The following is a 22356-nucleotide window of genomic DNA, read 5'->3' as shown; positions in this document are numbered from 1 at the left end:
TCATCAGCTCTTTCTCTTGGGAGACAGGTAACCAGTATTATTAGTTTCTGTCTAATTTACGGACAGAAATATTGAGATAAGGAAAAGCACAGGAAGAGGTCATTCGTTCTTTGGTATAACACATATTTACTGAGCCTACTGTGTGCTTGGAAGTACGCTAGGCCACTAGAGATACATGTCCCGCATATTCTGATGTGCTACTTGGTTACAAAACTGTGTGCCAAACTCAGTTTACCAGGGAATGCATGGAAGGCGAAAGACCGGGTCTTTGTTAGAGGGGTAAAGAGATTATTCAAGACCCTGAAGCCACATTAAGGAATTCAGACTTTCTGAAAAGAAATGGGGCAACTTCCCTGGTGCTCCAGTGGTTAAGACTTTGTCTTCCAACGCAGGGAGTGCAGGTTCAATCCCTGGTCAGGATTGGAGCTAAGATGCCACGTGCCTTGTAGCCAAAAAACCAAAACATGAAACAGAAAAAATACTGCAACAAATTCAATAAAGACTTTAAAAGTGGCCCATGTGGGGAAAAAATATCTTAAAAAATAAAATAAATAAGAACAAATGGAGAATTGTTGTAGGACTTAGGCAGGGGAGAGTTTTTTTGTTTTTTTTTTTTTAAGATCATGCTGGTGGTAGGATAAAGAATACACTGAATGGGAGGCTGATGCAATAATCCAAGTGGGTCTGATTTAGGTAGAAGCAGCAGGGATAGAAAGAATACTTCAGGGATATTTGTGTGTGTGTATGTATGTGTGTGCTCAAGTTGTGTCTGACTTTTTGTGATCTCATGGACTATAGCCACCAGGCTCCTCTGTCCATGGGATTTTCCAGGCAAGAATACTGGAGTGGGTTGCCATTTCCTACTCCAGGGGATCTTCTGGACCCAGGGATTGAACCCACGTCTCCTGCACTGGAAGGCTGGTTCTTTACCACTGCACCACCTGGGAAGTACAATGAGGGGTGTTTCTTTACAAATGCTGACTTGGTAGCAGCTGTAGGGAAAGAGGAGAGGAGTCATGGATCTCTCTAGGATGTTAAAAAGCCCCATTTCTAGCCACTCTTAGGCAACTGGGTAGATAATGATGTCAGTTACTGAGGCAGGGAGCAGGTCAAGATTGTAGAGTTGAGGCTTACGTTTTTAATGATAGATTTGAGCACGTTTAAGTTCTTGAGAAACCTGTATGCAGGTCAGGAAGCAACAGTTAGAACTGGACATGGAACAACAGACTGGTTCCAAATAGGAAAAGGAGTACGTCAAGGCTGTATATTGTCACCCTGCTTATTTAACTATATGCAGAGGACATCATGAGAAACGCTGGGCTGGAAGAAGCACAAGCTAGAATCAAGATTGCCAGGAGAACTATCAATAACCTCAGATATGCAGATGACGCCACCCTTATGGCAGAAAGTGAAGAGGAACTAAAGAGCCTCTTGATGAAAGTGAAAGAGGAGAGTGAAAAAGTTGGCTTAAAGCTCAACATTCAGAAAACGAAGATCATGGCATCTGGACCCATCACTTCATGGGAAATAGATGGGGAAACAGTGGAAACAGTGTCAGACTTTATTTTTTGTGTAGATGGTGACTACAGCCATGAAATTAAAAGACACATACTCCTTGGAAGAAAAGTTATGATCAAACTAGATAGCATATTGAAAAGCAGAGACATTACTTTGCCAACAAAGGTCCATCTAGTCAAGGCTATGGTTTTTCCAGTGGTTATGCATGGGTGTGAGAGTTGGACTGTGAAGAAAGCTGAGTGCAGAAGAATTGATGCTTTTGAACTGTGGTGTTGGAAAAGACTCTTGAGAGTCCCTTGGACTGCAAGGAGATCCAACCAGTCCATTCTAAAGGAGATCAGCCCTGGGTGTTCTTTGGAAGGAATGATGCTAAAGCTGAAACTCCAGTACTTTGGCCACCTCATGCAAAGAGTTGACTCATTGGAAAAGACTCTGATGCTGGGAGGGATTGGGGGCAGGAGGAAAAGGGGACGACAGAGGATGAGATGGCTGGATGGCATCACCGACTCAATGGACATGAGTTTGAGTGAACTCCGGGAGTTGGTGATGGACAGGGAGGCCTGGCGTGCCGAGATTCATGGGGTCGCAAAGAGTTGGACACAACTGAGCAACTGAGCTGAACTGAACTGAAGTTCTAACAACAGAACTCTTATCATTTGACCTTTCCTTACTATCATAACCCTAACTGAAGGCTTCTCTTGCCCCTTATCTCCCTTTGGAGCAGGAGGTACCCTCCCCATCTCCTCACCTCAATCTGCCTGTAGTCACAGATGGCCTTCACAGAAATGGTGCTCTTCAGCGTGTGGTCAGGACTGCGTGGCTTTAGCTGAACAATGGATTTTGATCTCCCAACAAGACTGGCAACGGAACTCTTGGATTGTATAAGCTGCTCCTTTTCATCCTACAAAATGAGAAGAAAACCAAAGAGACATTAATGTTGCTCCTCGGGAGACTGAGTCAACAAAGAAAACTGAGTGCTCCACTCCCTCTGAGAACGTCACTTCTCGGTTAAGTAGGGATCCTTGGTGGAGCCATCTTAGAAAAACACAGGGATAAAGAAGACAGGAGGGGATGCTTCTGTCTGCTACCAAGTGCATTTATACTCAAATTTTGCAGCTTTCTCCCTGTGCAGTTTTCAATGAACCATAAAGCCACATGCAAAAGCAAATAATAAATAAATAAAACAAAATAAGAATTTCTAGCTGCCAAATACAGCTAACAAAGGATTTTGCCAAATAAGGTTCAGAGAACATGGAAGTTAAAAACAATGATAATAACTAGGTTGTGGTTGTTATTATTATTATTATTCAGTTTCTCACTGACAGAAGCCAGCTCTTGCCTCTCTGCTTAGGAGAAGTTAGAGTTATGCTCTTTTAATTTTTTTCTTTTTTAAATAATGTTATCTCCTAAGCTCTATTAGAAATATTTTCCTTTCTTAGATTGAATCAAACTTTCTAGAGAAAGATCTTAGCTCTTCAACCAACAACCTATAAATCAAAGTTGTTGGTGAAGATATTGTGATAAACAATTTAGGGTTTACCTTTTGGAATCTTGCTGTGCTATATTTATATAAATTTGATTGATTTGAAAGAGATCTCATGCAAAATTGAAACTCTCAAGTCTCTGCAAACCCAATTTTCTTAAAAACTAATGAACTTCTTATCAACAAAATTGGTAGCAATCTACTACCAATTCCATTAGAGAGTAAAAGACAACTTTTATCCATTAACCAGGATGTTTCGAGATCATTTTGACTTATTAAAAAGTCCCCAGAAGAGGGCTTTCTCGGGATGGAAGTAGATGTGATGAGAGTAAAGAGTTAATAATGTTAGGAAATGCCATTAAAGAATTAAGAATATGCAAGTAGAGAAAAAGAAATGCTTAAACAAACTACCTGTGCCTGTCCCCGGGAGCATGATTGGAAGAAATACAACTTTAACTTATTAGTTAAGAGAGAGGAATGGAATATGTCAGGGAGACAGCCACATTGTTCCATTCTTGAGAGCTGGTCTACCCATTTCAGTTTCCTTGCAATAAAGATGTCAATTTCTGACTAACCCATAGCCAAACATCTCAAGCTCCAGAGACCAAGTGCTCAGCGTGGTACAAGGTCTGAAAAGAACCAGAAGCCATGACAGATGCTCCCGAACCTGACGGACAAGCAGCGGAGCAGACCCAGGTGACTCCATGCCCCGATGACGCCGCCAACTCGATGCCCCTGACCTGGAGAGGAGGGAGCAGAGCAGCGACCCTCGAGAAGAGGAGATAGGACAACACCTGCAGAGGAGTTACCCTACGACAGGAAGGTACTCTGTGGGAGGGAGGAGATAATAGCCAAGGATTATTATATTCCTCCTTCATGCTTGATGTGCCTCTGAGAGACATTCTAGAGACATCGGAAAAGTCAGGTCTTTACCCTTCATTCCAAATTAATTCAGTTCACAAATTCTTTGCTCAGGTGAAACCACTGAGCCTAAATTCATTCATAGCTTTACAATACCTGAAAGCATTTTTTTTTAATCAATTAATGTTCAAAAATTCCCAAGTCTCACCCACGCAAAAAAAAAAAAAGAAGAAGAAAAGGACACTATTTGGGGTAATAATGGTTCTCTTACTTATAACTCGTTACTGAAATGTGAGACTCCCCTTGGCTTCTCACAAAGGAAAAGTAATTTCCCTATTAAATATATATTTCCATCTTAAGTTGAGATGTAGTTTGAGCCCCATCTTGTTAACTATATAATATATGCTTAGTAAGTAGTCTGCTGCTGACTTTTACTACCGACACCACTGAAGGAATAGTTCATTGGATAACATAAACTTGACTTGGATTAAATCCTGCATGCAAAACTATTTTTAAAAAGTTAATACTGCTACACAAATAAACTGGATAGATACTGTATTACATCTAAATAAGATATTAATGTTTCAAATATCTCATTGTTACCAAAAGAAAATTTGCAAAGCAGGAAAAAATTGGCTCAGGTCTAGTTCATTGGTATTTTACTTCTCTTTGCACAAGAGAGTGAAAAAGAATTTGGTGTCAGCTAATCCCATCAACCCTATTTTTCACGCTCTACACCCCATCTGTGGCTCCAACTACTGAATTAAAACAAGGAACAATGCAAAGAAACAGTGATGAACACCATGTGGCTCGGGGCACATGGCCAGGCCCTTACTTCAAGAGCATACCCTAAAGACTCTTATTAGCACCTTCTTTAAGAAAAGAGAAAAAGAACCACATTGATTAAACTCCAAACGAATGTGAGCCAAACTTTACAGCAATGATCCGCAGCCCTGGCGCTTTCAAGGATATGAACAGCAGCAGCTGACAGGTTTACTCTGCTTCCCAGAAGCAGGCATCCCACTGATGCAACACCCACCATGGAGTCCTGCAGCAGGTCCTCCAGGCGGGATAAGCTGGTGCTGTGGTCGCAGGAATACTTCCGTTTGATGGAATCTTGGAGGTTCCTCAAGAATGACTCCAGGTCTCGAGCATCACTGAAGAACTGCGGGGATAAGAGGGAAGGCCACCTGGTGCTCAGTGCATCATGATACCAAGATGGAGAAAGAACAACCCCACTGTGCCGGCTGATTAGACAGTCCTGGATCACAAAGGCCACGCCAGGGAAACAGCAGGGCTGGCTGCCACAAAGCCCACTGAACCCAATACAACAGATAATCCGCGTCACCCTTCGGAAACCACTGCTCTTTCTCCTGTGTGCTGGCTAGTGACAGCACTTGACTGTCAGGTCTATTTCATGAAAAGCCTAGAGGTTGAGGGATCATGTGTTTCAGCTTACTGAAATGATTACAAAATGATCAGGAAGCTTATTTAATTAAGCAGCAAAAATCCAAAAGGTTCTGATATTTTACAGCCCCTTCCATCAGGAGGTGGATCTATTTTTATCCCCCAGCAAAGCCCTCCCCAAGCTGGGCTTGCTTTAGCCAATGGCACATTAATACATGCCACAGCAGAAAAAAGAACTTGTGCACCAGGACATGCTTTCTCTGGCTACTTGTGGAACACTGCTACTCTTTCCCACTCCAGTGGACTTTTTGTTTTCCTGCTACCCTCTACCTCTGAAGTCATTTTATTAACTGTCATGTGCCACTTGAGCCTCCAGGAAAATCAAAAACAGGCAGAAAAAATTTTTTTAAAGGATCCAGTAGGACAGTCTACCGGATGCTAGAGACTTGCATACTGACTTGTCACCCCAGTCTACTGTCTGACATGGAAGTGACACAATTCGGGACCAACCAGCACGTCACCCAGGCAAGATGAGAAAAAATCTTCTGCTGATCCTAGCCCAAACCACCAAACCAGAGTCTCTCGAGCTGACTAATGGTCGTTGCTCTAAGCAACTAACTTTCGGGGTCGTGGTTTGTGCAGTAAAGGTTCACTGACACAGATGTGTTTTTAACCTCATCCATCCCGTGTGCATGCTTGCAGGCACACGCCAGCACAGGCAATCACACTTACAGTCTCTTGCCTGAATGAAAAAAGGTATCCCCTCTGATGAAAACAGAGCCATCCTTTCTGATGCTCGTGTGCACACGCACGTGTACACACACACACACACACAGCCCAGGTACCTGAAAATAAGCAGTATTCTCTTTCAGGTGCTGCTCGACACATAAGCACAGCTGCTTCATCCACTGCAACTGGGACTGGACAGCGGCGCTGTAAGCCTGCAATGACCAGGCGCACGGACAGAAGGGCAGGGGTTTAACAGGCCTGCCACATATGTGTGATGCACTCGTCCAGCTACACTTCCGCTAGTGCCAGAGGCCCACAGAGGATACATGAGATACTTGGCTGGCATCAGCTCAAAGCTCCCCACAAAAGAGAGGCCCGTCTTTTATCCAACATGGTTTTGTTAAAAGAGGTTACACAGAAAAGGCCTCTTCTATACTCAGTTGCAACTAAATGATGGGGGCAGCAAACCCCAGGCCTAAGTCAATCCCTCTGCTGCCTCCGTTGCCTCTTCCCTGGCCACAGGCACCACACCCAAGAGGCAGGATGTCTAGACAGTTCTGTGAAAAAATATGGTTCAAGTCACTTTCCCCATGAAGTCAGGAGTTGACATCGCTTCTGGGGCTTCTCACAGTGTCCTCGTCAGATCACAGATCTCTGCGGTCTTTAGGGGGCTGGGGTGCCAAGGGAGAAGACCTAAGCTGCATGATCCTTGATGCGTCCTCCAGGCCCCTCAGCAGAGCTAAGTCTTTGATGTGAACACTTGTATAATTGCAACCTCTGTGCACTTGACCCTCACACCCTCAAGTCACACGCACCTCCACGGTCTGCTTGGCGGGGTGGTTCTCAAGGGACAGTAGCTCGGCTGTATCTTGTAGAGACCGAAACACGTCCTGTTTCTCCTCTAGTTCCATTGTCAGCTCCTGAAAATTGAATTCAGCTTTATTCAATAGGTGCGATTAAGAAGGAGTAGAAATAAGGAAAGGGCTGTGTTCCCTACCCTGCTTTACAGGAGCCTGCAACCCAGGGTTAGTGCCAAAATGAGAGGCATGAACAGTATGTGCCAGAGGATTTCAGGGAAGAGCAAAAATGCTGGAATCACTGGAGAATGAATCACAGCAGATACGGGACCTGAGCCAGATGTGAGTAAGCAGGGGAACACAGGAGAGGCTGGAGGCAAGAAAGGAGGGAACGAGGCTGGAGGGGAGGGCTCACGTCAGTGCCCACTGACACAGTGCCTGACCCACACAGCTGGCTGGCCGGCTCTAGGTTCTGTTAACACTTTAGGCCCCAGTCTAGAGGCCAGCTCTTCTGTGCTGCTGGGTACTGATCCTTGCTATCAGATTTGACCTTTTCTCCCTGATGCTCTCTGAGCACTTTCCCTATGTCTCTATCATAGCCTAAGTTTCGTTCTTACAGATTATTTACTCTATTACAGTATTGTTTCTCCTTTACTTGAGAATAATCATACTTCAGAGAATTCAGAATTTATAAGAAGTCAAGAATACACTTCAGTTAAACAATATTAAGCCTTGTACTATATTTGCTCTCTAAATGTTACTTAGCCTTTTACACAACCCTTTGAAAGGTCACTATTATCCCATTTTACAGAGGTCCAAGGAGAGTAGATGACTTACCAAGGTCACGGAGCTAACAAGTAGAGGAATAAGAATTTCACTTAAGGTCTATCTCATTCCAAAGTCTATAACCTTGACCACAAAGTTAAATTGCTTCTAAAATGATTCAATTTGCAGACTGCTGCGCTCATCACCCAAGACACTGCCTTTCTAACTACATTCCAAATAAATTCATTCTAGAGCTTGATTTCCCCTCTCTCCATATACACTTTCTCACAGGAACAGATATATTAAGCAGGGTCCCTATTCTACCTAGCAAAGTGCAAATCCCAAAACCCAGGCTCTCCGACCAGCTCCTCTGGCTTCTTCCGCTGCTGTTACCAAATATGACAGGTCTGTTGTGCTAGACTCACAGAGAAGTAATTTTTCTTGGCTGAGATATTGGGATTGTTGTCACTCCAGTCATATGCTAGTTCCTCCTCCTCCTTCTCATTCAACCAGATCAACTCAGCTGTAGCTCTTGAGACAAATTTATGCAGGCTCTGAAGGTGCCTCATCCGGAAGCTAGAAGTTTCCTAGACAAAGAAAGGATTACAAGGTTAGACTGTCAGCCTTTCATCTGTAGAATATAGCACATTTGACATCAAAGCAAAGAATAGCTGAGGAAATGAACTTAGCTTTGCTTTTTAAATCTCTGTGTGTTTCTCCTCAGTTTTAAATTTAGTACAAGTTTGGTATAGGACTCCCGTGTCAATCCTAGCTGGAAGTGAGAACATGCCAGGCCTGTGTGGGACTTCGTGGATAAAGAATGATCCTGGGCCGGTCCTACTCTGCACAGTCTTGAATATAAGAATGAAGAACAAACAGAAGAGGGGTCCCTGTCCTGTCAATCTCAAACTTTGAGTTTTGATGGCCACTGATTTGGTGAAGCATAATAACTATGATAAGCTCTACTTCAAACTTTCTGGGGCAGTGGCTTCTAACCCAGGAAGAAAACTGAGAAAAACGTTATGATACATATGAACAACTGCACAGGAAACAATATAACCTAGTAAATAGAAAACCAAAACGGGCCCAAACCAAGAGCCTTCTGAATTAGGGAACCATACGCTCCATGAACAGAACAAAACAGAGTTAGTCAAAACTCACCTTCAATTTACAATATTGTGTCTCCAGCTTTCCAAGAGTTTCAACATAACTGGTATGGAAATTTTGGGACATTTTTCCCTGATAAGAAAAGAATGAGATAAAAATATATTAGAGAAAAAGTAAACTATATCTATGGTATGCTTTCAAGTATATAAATATTACGTCTGCACACTGACAGAGATTAGTCACTCTGAGAGTCAGCAGTTTGGACGGGGCATCTCTGGCTGAAATTTGACAGCTCAGAGCAGCACTGAGTGTGGGCAGCCTAGCAGAGGAAGACGCCTCACAGACCTCATGGTCTTCTGCTTCTAGCGATTCTGGGGGGTTTCTAAGCAAAACTATGCCTGCTGACTCCTCAAACTAGTCAGGTGCTTTGTGGAAGAGGAGATTTGGAATTTAAAATGGGAGAACACAGAAGAGTGAGGGAGAGGAGAGATCGAGGAAACGGTTTTGCTTACCAGCTCTCTACTGCACGTAGATGGGCAGTGGAAGGAGCATAAATTTTTGGATCCAAGGGCCCGAGTTTGGAAACTGCATTCGCTACTTACTAATTTTGACCTTAGCTTAGTGTCACTGTTCTTTTCAGTAAAAAGGGATTTGTAAAAAACACCTTTCCCACAAAGTTATGTCAAAAAAGCAAGAGATGATACTTCGTGTGCAGAAGGGGTTTGTGGTCGAGTTTCATGTACAGGGACCGCTACCCTGTACACTGCTCCATCGCACAGCCACCCCAGCTGCCCATAGCGGATTCTGAATGCTGCCCACCTCATATAGCCTGGCCTCTTTGACACTTGAGCCCAGTTCTTCCACGCTGGCATGGATGTGCTGCTGTGTCTCCAGCTGCAGCTCCACACTAGGCAGGTCATTGCCCCACTCTGCTCGCTCCAGTTTCATCTGGGGAAAAAAAAAATGAATATAATTTATTGCTAAGTTGGCAGAAGATGAAAACTGTCAGCATCAGTTTGGACAACGTGGCTGTGGAGAGGGGACCGGCAAAAAGGACATCTAAACCATCTCCCTCTTGGCCTCTTACAGGCAAGTACGTTATGACGTACCCTCAAGGAGCTGGAGGATAAACCCCATCCCTAAAAGCAGCAACAGCAGCCTTCTGCTGCTGCATGATGGGAATACATCCCTGAATTTACCAACAAGAAAGGTGTCCCCATAGGCTGAAAGGCTTAACTTTACAGTTTAGGCATTTCCCTTTACGGAGTCTCTTCATTTCACAATCAGAATGGAGATAAGAAATAAATATCCACAAATACTAAGCTCCATTCATGTCATCAACTATTGGCAAATGGAAGGTAATTGTAAAAGAGCTTGTCTTTATTTGTTGGTACAGGGGGAACCTGTCATCAGAAGATGGGAAGAATTTCATAGAAAACAAAAGGGTTAGAGGGTAAGAGGACGATGCTGAACTTGAACCGTTACCCTGGAATACATGTGAATACTGCCCCTTAGAACTGTGTCTTGCTTACACTTCAGAGCTGATACAAACACAACAGTGAAGCAGCAGCTCCTCTGCAATGAGGGAATTTGAGAAAAGATAACCAGGGTTTACAGACTCAGCAACTTCTCTCACCAGCTCCCACGGAGAGCACAGTCAGCTGAAGGGAAGAGCTCCATGAAGGGCTTCAAATTAGAAAAGCCTCCGCATTTAAGCCTTCCCGAGTGGCTCAGACAGTAAATAAAGTGTCTGCCTACAACGCAGGAGACCCAGGTTCGATCCCTGGGAAGATCCCCTGGAGAAGGAAATGGCAACCCACTCCAGTATTCTTGCCTGGAAAATCCCATGGACAGAGGAGCCTGGAGGCTACAGTCCGTGGGTCGCAAAGAGTCGGACACGACTGAGTGACTTCACTTTCACTTTCATCCATTTAAGATGGGATTTGATGATTTGAACTGATCTTATTTCAAAATTTAATAGAGAAGGGGGCTTAGGAGCTAGGCAGCAGCGATAATTAAGGTAATCTATACAAGAGACACAGAGCAACCTGACACTCTTAGACAATTGCTGAGTTCAAGGAACCAGTGTGCTGCATAAGCATTTGGAATGTATACCCACCTGCATTTCTTCTACCCAAGACAGTAGTTCATACACAAATCGAAGATTTCCTTCATCTTCAGAGGAGGAGATAGACACAAGTTCGGCCCGAGTCATGGGCTTTCGGAACCAGGAGGTAGAAGAAGAATGGGTTCCTTTGGTCAAGGGTTCTGCCTTCAGATGAGTAGTGGTTAAAGTAGAGGGTGGAACCAATGCAAGGGACGTGAAGTGGCCCTTCCGGTACAAGTTCGTGCACTCTAGACGCAACGTGACCAGCTCATCCTGCAGACGCATGACCCTGAAATGGAAGAAGAGAAAGAAGACATTAAATTAATAATGTGCTTTTTAAGATAAAAATTTCCCTATACATTTGACAAGGATGAGGTAAAAATAAAGATGAGATCATCTTAGGGAAACTGTTTTTAAAAAGAAACAGTGTCCTGTGAATGCAAGGTGGTGTTATGTGCATCTTCATGGTGCAAAGTCATCTTTGAGGCAAGTGCCAAGTTACAGAGTTAACTGGAGGGAAGCAAATCAGAACCAGTGTCTACAACTCCTGGATGATACAACAGAATAAACCATGAACTAAGGGGTCAAAAGATGTAGCTCTCAGTCTCAGGTGTGTACATAGATCCTCACCCCCTCCATATGTGTTGGGTTCCTCCTCTATGAAAATTTACATTGAATCGCTCCAGCAGTTCTAAAGCAGATGTAGCACCACAGTGCTGCAGGCCCCTCTGAAATATGTGGGAATGTTATAAGATGCCATGCACAAAGATTAGGGAATCCTTCAGGTACTTAGTGGGCAGGGCCTAGAATAAAGGAAACCTGCTTCTACCATGAGAATTTTCCTGCCTCAAATACCTGTAGCATCCCTACTGAGATACTGATCTCTAATGCCCAGGCTGTAGGATTCAGTGCCCGGCTCTCAATATCTGAGAACCAGTAGTGATCAGGCCCTCTGTTTGAGTCCCACGTTGCTCACCTAAAAGCCAGCTCTTCTAGCTGGTAGTAGTTCTCATCTCGTAGGATTTGGAGATCCACCTGCAGCTGTCTGATGAGACCTTCACACTCCTGAATGTACATGGTGACGTCTGACTCACACTGCACCGGCTGCCCTGACTCCAGGTGAGCAGCATCCTGAGAGAGAAAGGGAGAGTAAGAGGGGGGACAGCTCCCCTGCTCTCACCCACTTGGACCCAGGGAGCCAAGGCGTCCACTGCAATTCCAAGACAAGCTGGATCCCTCCACTGTTGACTTTAACCATCACAGCACAGGATGAGGGGTGACATGAACATGTGAGATAAAGCAGTCAGACTTACCGCCTGCAGCGTGTTTTTAGCTAGCGTCAGTTTCTCTTCACAGTTCAAAGCACCATTCTGGATTTTGTTTGCAATCTGTAGCAGCAATTCCAGCCTAAAATAAGGTGAAAACCAGAGTCAAGGGCAGGGCTCAAAGCGGCCCAGTAAGGGATGCCAGATCCCCTCCAGACTCTGGACCCACCTCTCTACAGCTGGCCGAAGTGATTTCTCTCGCTCCAGCATCTCAATGATGAGTTTTCCCCACTCTTCTTCCACATCATTAGGGTGATAACCTTGAGGCAGTTTAATTCGGCCAAATTCAATCCATACCTTAAAAAAAAAAACAAAAACAGAGATACTCTTTTAGTCCAAAAACACAGCCATGTTCTCAGGCCCCAGTTTTAATTTATGCCTCGTCCATCACTTCCTGCTTCTTTGCCTAGCCATTCAGCCAATTTTTCCCACTGTCGAATAAGAGATGACAAGTGAATATTTTAGCAGTACTTCACCTTCAGGTGAGAACAAAAAAAATCACCTCTAAAATAGGGACCACTTGCTTGAAATCCTTCCATTTCTTACACATTTTCCATAAATCCTCCTGTCCTCCCTATCCCCACTGTGGAAATGCCCATCTCCGCAACTTCAAATTCTCTAGGAATCAAAATGTGAAGGGAAGCCTCTTTTCTTTCTTTCTATCTGTCTTCCCCTGAGAAATAGGAAAACATTCACAAAACTCCAGATTTCTGAATGAATATGTGACACTTTCCAATAGGCCCTTTGAAAAACTGCAATGGCAGATGCTTCCCCTTTACCATAAACTCGCAGGAGCAGCCTGAGAGTGATGCTCGACTTGTCACCCTGAGAATATTGCTATTAACAAAGGTTTGGAGGAAGATGCAGGGAACAAAGTAACAAAGGGCCTGCCAGCAAACCCCAGGTCTCAGCAAAGGATAAGCTTCCTTACCTCTAATAATTTATATAATTCCTCGATTCTTCCTTTTTCTCTCTCCTTGGCCAGAATTTCTGTTTCTTTGAAGTGTATGTATTGATTATAAAGTGCCTACAAAATTAATATTTGGTGAATGAATGCAAACATCCCAGTTTTCATACCACCTCACCCAGGAGCCAGCAGCAACAGGCTCTGAGACTTACTCCCCAGAGTGAATTTATGGAAAATGATTTAAGTCTATAACTTTACCTTTAGTTCAACAGGGTTCTGGGGAAAGGATTTATCTGACATCAGTATTGTGTGCTGTTTGATCCAGGGAATGAGGGAGTCCACTCGGCTTTGGTATTCTTGCCACCTGGCATCCACTTCCTATTGCCAAAAGGTAGACACCACACACACCCTGATTAGCAGTGTGCAAGCCAAGCTCAGGAGAAATTAGCTCAGGCCACCCCAAACCTCATAAAGCCCTTTCCTTTAATTACTGACACAGACACAGCCGCTCAGTTTAACACTCAGAGTCCCAGTTTCAAAGCTCCTCAAGGACTTTCAAGATGGGATTCAATTTCCTGACACCTAGAATAGCCTATGCTGGACGCTACAAAATTAGCACCATCTACATTCATTCCCATGGACCAAGGACAACAGCCATGTATAAAGATGATGTGGATTCAGTCTGCTCTGTACAAAAGTGCTCTGTACACACTGAGTGCTGAAGAAACATAGTCTAATCAATACACTCCACCCAAAGCAATCAGAGCCAGAAGGTATTTTAGGAAAATGTTCTTTTACCGTAGCACTGATCCCTTCTCCACCCTCAGGGACTTTAGGGAAGGCATCATAAATTGAAGACACATAAGTGATTACAGACTTCTCATCTGGAGATGGCACATCCACATCTGAGAGACAAAGGGCAAGAAATCTGTTAGAACAACAGAACCCACTGGGGAAGAAATAATGAAAGTATGTCAAACACCGCCAACCCCAGTCAGCTCTCACCTTCTGCATCCAGTAACCGGGTGACCCCTAGTCTTTCCGCTACTTCGAATGCCTGTTCGAGATTCTCTCGGTTGCTCTGGATCTGTACCCTCTCCATATCTACCAGATCAGGTCTGCAAAAGTCCACCAAGACATATGAAATGCCCCTAGCTACAGGCACATGGGAATTCATACAAAGAAACCCTCTTAAAAGTACTCAAAGCTGAAAAATACTGGATGAGTTAGAGAGAAAGCAAGAGGTTTAGAGGAGCACTAGTCACCTTGTTAATCACATTCCAGGAACCCAGGGCTCCCTAATTCTAAACTTACAGGATAGTAGGTTTGCTGGATTTCAAGGGAAAGGTACCAATTTTCCCAACGCATGGTTACGACCACTAGGAGTACAATAATATTGATCTTTGTCATTCAAAATTCCTATTTTCCTCACCCACTCCAAGCAAGTCCCCACTTCATGCCCTTTGTAATTGTTACTTCCTCCAAGTGAATCACGCGGACCCTGGAGGCCAGCATGGCCCACTCCTCATCCATGACTCTGCTCCAACATCCTCATCAGAGAGGCCACCGTTGACCACCCTGCCCAAAACACCACAACCCCCATCACTGTCTTCCCTCCACTGCCCTCACCCCTGTATGACAGCACACACTTATGTGTTTATTGCCTATTTTCCCCATTGAAAAGTAAGCTCTATGAGGGGAAGAATTTAGCTGCTTTCTTCACTGCTATACTAGCCCAGTGCTTAGAAGAGCAGGACTTCAGTACGTATTCCTTTTTCAAATAAAACAAATGAATCAGAGCCTCGACTGTCAGCTGAGAGGAAATGTGGCATTATAGCTAATTACAAGAAAGAGATGAGAAGCAGCCTCTCCAGGCCCCCGAGGCGCCACTGTATTTACCTGTATCGGTGAATAAGTGCATTGAACATCTTCCCATCACTCCAGCAGGAGGAAAAGTTGGTGCATTTGATTCCGGTGTAACCAGCTGTCACCTTCTGGGTCCACAGGAGCAGTTTCTCCTTAGCTGACATGTCCCCTGATTCTCCACTAATGTAGATGTCAGAGATCTGTCAAAAGATAGGACATGAAGTAATTTAAGATAAATAAGATAGAGCCTTTTAGTCTTCTCTTCATACATGATGACTCTTAGAAGGAGATCCAAGGCTGGCATCACTTCAGATGAAAACTCCCAACATACACTCATTCTGTCTGGTAGTCAAAGAAATGCAAATTAAAGCTATGAGAAGACATTTTTTCCACCTGTCAAATTAGGAGAGTTTTTATTTTTTAATGATACTGGTCAGTATTGGAGAGAATATCTAAAATTGGGTATTCTCATGATATTGCCACTAGTGGGAGTATAAAGGGCATAGGTTGCCTCTGGAGGGCAGTTTTTAAATAAGTCTTAAAATAGACATATACCTGATAGAAAGTTATCAGAGAAATGTGCAAAAAAATTTATACACAAATGTTTATCAAGACCAAATGAAAGATAACAAAAGAAAAACAAACAACTGGGACTACATCAAACTAAAAGACTCCTGCACAGCAAAGAGGACCGTCAACAAAATGAAGAGGCAACCTATAGGATGGAAGAAAGCATTTATAAATCCTATGCCTGATAAAAGATTAATCTCTAAAACATGAACCCACTGAATTCCATAGCGAAGAACCAAACCACCCGATTTAAAACTGGACAGAAGATCCGACTGGACATGTCTCTAAAGAGAACATACAAAAGTGCATGAAAAGGTAGTCAACATCACTGCTCACTAGGGAAACGCAAAATAACACCATAATGAGGCATCACCCCACACCTACTAGAATGGCGGTCATCAGGAACAAGGAAGCAAGTGTTCAAACAAGGTAACAAGTGTGGGTGAAAATGTGCTGCAAAGGGAATCCTGTGCACTCATGGTGGGAATATAAATTGGTGCAATCATTCCGGAAAACAGTATAGTGGTTCCAAACAGAACTACTCTATGATCCAGCAATCTTGTTCTGGGTACATGCCGTGAAAGTCAAAGGTACTCAGCCGTGTCTGACTCTTTGCGACCCATGGACTATATAGTCCATGGGATTCTCCAGGCCAGAATACTGGAGTGGGTAGCCTTTCCCTTCTCCAGGGGATCTTCCCAACCCAGGGATCGAACCCAGGTCTCCTGCATCGCAGGCAGAGTCTTTAAAAGCTGAGCTATCAGGGAAGTTGGGGATACATCCAAGGGAAATGAAAACAGGACATCGAAGAGGTATCAGCACTCCCATGTTCACTGCAGCACTATTCACAATAGCCAAGACAGAGGAACAACCTAAGTGTTTCTCAACACACAGATGGATGAAGATGTGTGACATACAATAAAATATTATTCAGCTATGAAAAAGGAAACCCTGCCATTTGTGGCAACATGGGGAAACTTGAAGGCATTACGTTAAGCAAAATAAGCCAAAGACAAATACTGCATGATGTCACTTTAAATGTGGAATCTAAAAAAAATATATATATATATCAAAGCCATAGAAACAGAAAGTATAGCACAGTGGTTGCCTGTGGGTTGGGAGAAATAGGAAGAGGCTAGAAAAAGGGTACAAACCTTTAGCTGTAAGCTGAATAAGGCCTGAGGATCTAATGCGAAACACAGGTGTCTACAGTGGAAAATCGTGTATTGTGTAACTGAAATTTGAAAAGCGAGTAGAACTTAAATGTTCACACACACACACACACACACACATATTCATGTGAGGTGATGGATGTTAGCTAACTAGATGGTGGGAAACCTTTCTCAGTATACACATACAGGCACATAAGCACAAATACTGTAGGTTTGGTTCCAGGCCACAGCAATAGAGGAGATGTCAATCACAATAAAATGAGTCACACGCATTTTTGGTTCCCAGTACACATAAAAGTTATGTTTATACTATACTATATTACATGCGCAATAGCATATGTCTTAAAAAACAATGTATACACCTTAATTTAAAAAATACTTTATTGCTAAAAAAAGCTATGATCTGAGCTTTCAGCAAATTGTAATCTTTTTGCTTACGAAGTGTTTCAAATATAAGAATCAACAAAATGTGGAACAGAGACACGAGGTAAGCAAATGTTATTGGAAAAATGATACCAGCAGTCTTGCTCAATGCATGGCCACCACAAACCTTCAGTTTGTTAAAAAAAAAAAAAAATAGTATCTGTAAAGCACAACATTTGTCTGAATATCAAATCACCATGATGTTCACTGTAAATATGTCACAGTTTTGTCAATTTTACTTCAATAAGGCTGAAACTTTTTTCAAATGCTTATCAAAATATGATAAATATTTTACAGCAAAATGTTATAAAGATCTCAAACTCCAATGAGGAATTGATTAGTCACAAATTACAACACATACACAAGGCAGAATTCTTTATAGCACTTAAAAAGGTATGCTTTAGTTTAAAAAAAAAAAAACAGAAGAAGTAGTAATTGATGAGGAAAAAGTAAATTAATGAGATGAAGTAAAGTAAAATAAAAAATGTGTTGTCAAATAAACTGGTTGCCTTTGCTAAGTCTTCCTTGAGTAAAAAGACTCAGATATTTTTACCATATAAAGTTTGCTGATTTTATTACCAATTAAAAAAAAAATCTTACTTATGGGGAAAAAAGGTATGCTTTATAAAATGTTAGTAACAGGAAAATAACCACCATATTTTATAAAAAGAAAAAGAAGGGGGCTTCCCTGTTGGTCTAGTGGTTAAGACACTGAGCTCCCAATGCAGGGGGCATGGGTTTGATCCCTGGTCAGGGAACCAAGATCCTGTATGCCCATGGTGTGACCAATAAACTAAAGAAAAACATTTTAAGACTAAAAAACAAAAAAGAAAAATACAAACAAAATAATAAATAATAATAGTGATTTTACATTAAAAATATAATATATAGTTAACTAAGTCATATATATGCATAATGTATGTGATAGATACATGTATATATATATATATATATATATACACCAAATTAGTAATCATAGTTCTACCTAAGTGATAGCATTATAGATGATTTTTATATTTCCCAAACTTTCTACATTATGTATATTTTTATATTTAGGAAAAAAGTTATTTTAAGAAACCTCCAAAATCTAGCACAGGACCTACTTTAGAGAGATGGCAGTCTTGAGAGAGGAGAAAAGTACATGCCTTTGATTCCACACAGGCCTAGGTCTGAATCTCAATTTCACCAGCTGTAAGTTGGACCTCAGTTTATGACATCTGTAAAGTGGGAATCACACCTATTACCTTTTCAGGATTATGTACCTAGACCAAACACATGGCTAAATTCAACAAATAAGTGTTCCCTCTCTCTTCCTTGAATAAATGGGGGTCTTCCTTCAGTTATTGCTGGCCTAACTCCCACAGCACTGATATCTAGATCATCAGTTAAGTGTTATCTTGTATCACTGGCTAATATTTAATATGTTTTTATTATCTAATATGCGCTTCCCTGGTAGCTCAGCTGATAAAGAAACCACCTGCAATGCAGGAGACCTGGGTTCAGTTCCTGGGTTGGGTGGATCCCCTGGAGGAGGACACGGTAACCCATTCCAATATCCTTGTCTGGAGAATCCCCATGGGCAGAGGAGCCTGGTGGGCTACAGTCCATGGGGTCTCGAAGAGTCAGACACGACTGAGCGACTAAGCATAGCACAGCACATTATCTAATATCTCCTTGAGAGCAGGTTTCCCGAGGTGCAGATACTACATCTGAACTATCAGAACGATTTAAAACCACAGCAGCTGCTATGAAGGAGAGCTCCCTAACACAGAATATGTCCCAGCAGATGCCTGGATACTGTAGAAGAAATAACCTCCAGATCTGAGACTCAGTGATCAGGGCTGTTTCACATTATCACCCATTGCACCTAGTGTTGTGCTAATCTATAATGGACACTTAAAGTGCTTTAATTAATAATCACTTGGTTAATAAACAATGTGTATACGAGTTACTCAGTCATGCCCGACTCTTTGAGATGCCATGGACTGTAGCCAGCCAGGCTCCTCTGTCCATGGTCTTTCTCTGGGTAAGAATACCAGAGTGGGTTGCCATATCCTTCTCCAGGGCATCTTTCTGTCCCAGGAATCGAACCTGGGTTTCCTGCATTGCAGGCAGATTCTTTACTATCTGAGCCACCAGGGAAGCCCAGTAATAAACAATAAAAATAAACAAATAAAATATATTTGGGGATAAGACCCACCTAGAATCATGAGACATATTACTTTTCTGACAGGAAACTTACTCAGCAAATAATGTATAGTGTATTATCAAACAAGCCAAGGACCCAGTAATGGATCGTGTTGCCCAAGCCATCATCCTGAGAGTCCAGTGTTAACAGCCTCCCACCAGTACCAATTCCCTGCTAGTGCTCCTCCACAACATTCCTAACTGTTTATTTCAATAGCTAAATGACACCCACTCTGACATATCCCAGTTCTTCCACTGTAGCGTTTCACATACACATCAAAGCAAAATATTGCTGGGAACAGGAAATAGATTTGTTGATGTGAAAAGGGACAGAATTTGAATAAGCAAAATGAAATGTGAGAATCTGGGTTCTTTACCCTAAAAAGCAATTCCCATTAGTCAACTGATACTGTATATCCACAATATCACAGTCAGTATCTCTGATGGCATCTCCCGTCTGCCAATCACACTATCTTTGTATATTGTATTGGAAACAGTTCAATGAACAGCTGTACTTCAGTTTTTCCACACAGCTATAATGAGACAGGGAAATGTTTAGATCCCTCAGGGAAAGGAAAAATACCCTGTTTGGATTAGGGCCTTCCTAGATTGTGAGCTGGATGAGAAAAACGGGATTATCATCATAATAATCTCAGTGATTAAATTTGGCTTTTGTCCATCTCTTCACGTATTATTCACATGTGATTGCAGTGCTATCCTCTGAGCTATGTAGAAGCTTTTACCTTCATCTCCCAAATGGAGAATTCTCGCTTCAGAGCCAGGGACCTTTCTCCCTCATCTGGATGTTTAAAAGGAACCATTTGGGAAAAGGGGACAGCCTCATTACCACCTCAGAGACTAAGCTCACCTACCTGAATTCTCTTTCAACACACACTTCCCACAGCTTGATTAATTCCTTCTCTGAAGCATGTCTAGCAACTGAATATGCTCCTAACAAGATCAGTAAAGAATCTGCCTGCAATATGGGAGACCTGGGATGATCCCTGGGTCATGAAGATCCCCTGGAGGAGGAAATGGCAACCCTTTCCAGTTTTCTTACCTGGAGAATTCCACGGACAGAGAAGCCTGGTGTGCTACAGTCCATGGGGTTGCAAAGAGCTGGACATGACTGAGAGACTAACACACACGCAAATCAACAAGTATTTACTGAACAGCATCTCATCTGTGCTTCACACTATGGCAGACACCATACATCAGGAGGAGGGAGAAGAACAAAAAAAGTCAAACACCACGTGCTCATTCTGCTGTTACTTCTTGAGCAAAGATTATGTCCTAGCAGCTGTGTTCAAGTTCTTGGTATCTCGAGACAAAAGCACAACCTTGGGCCTCAAGCTCAAACAGTTTAGTAGGGAAGATGACACCAGGCCGAGAGAGCAATGCTGTGACAGAGGTGAGCAAGTAACCCAAACAGGCAGCACCAAAGAACTTGACAGAGGCAACCAGACAGCATCTACGCTGAAATTTAAGACCCAAGTAGGAGTTAGCCAGATGAAAAAGGGGAAACAGAAAACCAGACATGCTTGCTCTGAAAGAACTCAGTTGAGACATGCCATATCTCAGGCTAAAATAAGGCTACTCCAAACAGCAGGCAGTCCCAAATCTCCCCAAATGACAACAGACAGATGGAAGAGAGAACTGGAGAAAGGAAAGCTCTGTGGCCCCATGAATACCTAAACTTTTAGAAACTTATTTACATATATACCCATATTTAAAATAATCCACTTATTTACAAAACAGAAAGATTCACAGACATAGGAAACAAACTTACAGTTATTAAAGTGGAAGGAGGGGATAAATTAGGAGCTTGGGATTAGCAGATACAAGCAACTACATATAAAACAGACCAAGTTCTACCATGTAACACAGGAAACTATACTCAATATTTTGTAACAAACCACAATGGAAAAGAAAGTAAAAACAGAAGATATATATGAGTCACTTTACTATACACCAGAAACCAACACAAATCAACTACACTTCAAGTTTTAAAAATGAGCAGCATGTCTAATGCATTAATTTGGTATTCATGCTTATTTTTACCTTTACATTTCATAAAATCATGTTATTCAGAGTCTTCACAGGCATTCTTACACAGTCTTTTTCATAAAAAAAGGTACTTCAAAAAATAATAAAGCTACTATTTGGGTGCATTTTCAATAAAACATCATCTACATTCCTTTCTAAGATTTCTGAGATACAAGAGCACTTGTCTGAATCCATGCTGTCTGTGTAAATTTCAACCCCAGCCACAAGAATCCAATTGTGTAATACTGGTTTTTTTCCATTCGTTCTATTGCTATTTATGATTTCCATAATGTGATCACTTGCTGTGTGTGTGTGCTTTTATAAGTGATGTGGGTGATGTTTTGAAAGGTTTGGGGGCGTCCCTGGTGGTCCAGTGGCTAAGACTCCACACTCCCCCTGCAGGAGGTGCTGTTTGATCCCTGGTTGGGGAAGTAGGGTCCCATGCTCTATGCAGCACGGCTAAAAAAAATGCTTTTAATTAAAAAATAATAATAATAAAGTTTTTAAAAATATGATTAAACACATACAATTGCTACATTCAACACTTCAACTTAAGTCATATTCTTAAGAACAATAGCTAAAACTTTCTTAGATTTTTGGTTACTCTTTTCTTCTTTGTGGACATGTGGCTTGCAAGATCTTAGTTTTCCAACCAGGGATCAAAACCAGGCCTCCTGATTGGAAGCACAGAGTCCTAATCCCTGGACTGCCAGAGAATTTCCTCAGTTACTCTTTTCATTGAACAAATTTTGTTAATTGATCTCTACAAAAACTGAATCCAATGAATTAGCAGATTCATTAATCCTTTTTCATGAACTGACTATAATTTCACTGGGAGTCCAATAACAAGAAAGAGTTTATTTTAAAAAATCCAATACAAAGAGAATCCGGCCCCCCCCCCTCTTTTTTTGAAGGCTAATATCTGAAGGAATAAACTTTACCTTGTATTTAGGCATATGTGGTAAAATCACAGGAAAGAGTTTCACATAATTTAAGGCCCCAAAAGAGGAACAATAATATAGTAAATAGGGACTGCCCTGGTGGTCAGTGGTTAAAACGCCACACTCCCAATGTAGGGGACCTGGG

At 42.2% G+C, this 22356-nt stretch overlaps 1 protein-coding gene across 5 annotated transcripts in view; it reads right to left on the bottom strand.

Annotated features, from left to right (window-relative positions):
• The window catches only part of MACF1 (microtubule actin crosslinking factor 1), a 343697-nt gene that overhangs the window by 147846 nt on the left and 173495 nt on the right, over positions 1-22356 (bottom strand). For all 5 annotated transcript variants that reach the window (XM_069586902.1, XM_069586911.1, XM_069586919.1 and 2 more), the window contains 16 exons: positions 14906-15072; positions 14012-14124; positions 13805-13911; positions 13265-13384; positions 13031-13126; positions 12269-12396; positions 12088-12181; positions 11751-11905; positions 10787-11063; positions 9487-9615; positions 8722-8799; positions 7986-8147; positions 6814-6918; positions 6115-6210; positions 4902-5027; positions 2267-2419 (listed from right to left, as the gene is read on the bottom strand). In XM_069586902.1, the coding sequence (XP_069443003.1) occupies positions 2267-2419; positions 4902-5027; positions 6115-6210; positions 6814-6918; positions 7986-8147; positions 8722-8799; positions 9487-9615; positions 10787-11063; positions 11751-11905; positions 12088-12181; positions 12269-12396; positions 13031-13126; positions 13265-13384; positions 13805-13911; positions 14012-14124; positions 14906-15072 (2106 nt within the window). The remainder of the gene's footprint in view (positions 1-2266; positions 2420-4901; positions 5028-6114; positions 6211-6813; positions 6919-7985; positions 8148-8721; positions 8800-9486; positions 9616-10786; positions 11064-11750; positions 11906-12087; positions 12182-12268; positions 12397-13030; positions 13127-13264; positions 13385-13804; positions 13912-14011; positions 14125-14905; positions 15073-22356) is intronic.

Source organism: Ovis canadensis, chromosome 1, assembly GCF_042477335.2.
Source record: "Ovis canadensis isolate MfBH-ARS-UI-01 breed Bighorn chromosome 1, ARS-UI_OviCan_v2, whole genome shotgun sequence".
Classification (NCBI taxonomy): Eukaryota; Metazoa; Chordata; class Mammalia; order Artiodactyla; family Bovidae; genus Ovis; species Ovis canadensis.
This window is presented reverse-complemented; position numbering and strand designations above follow the sequence as displayed.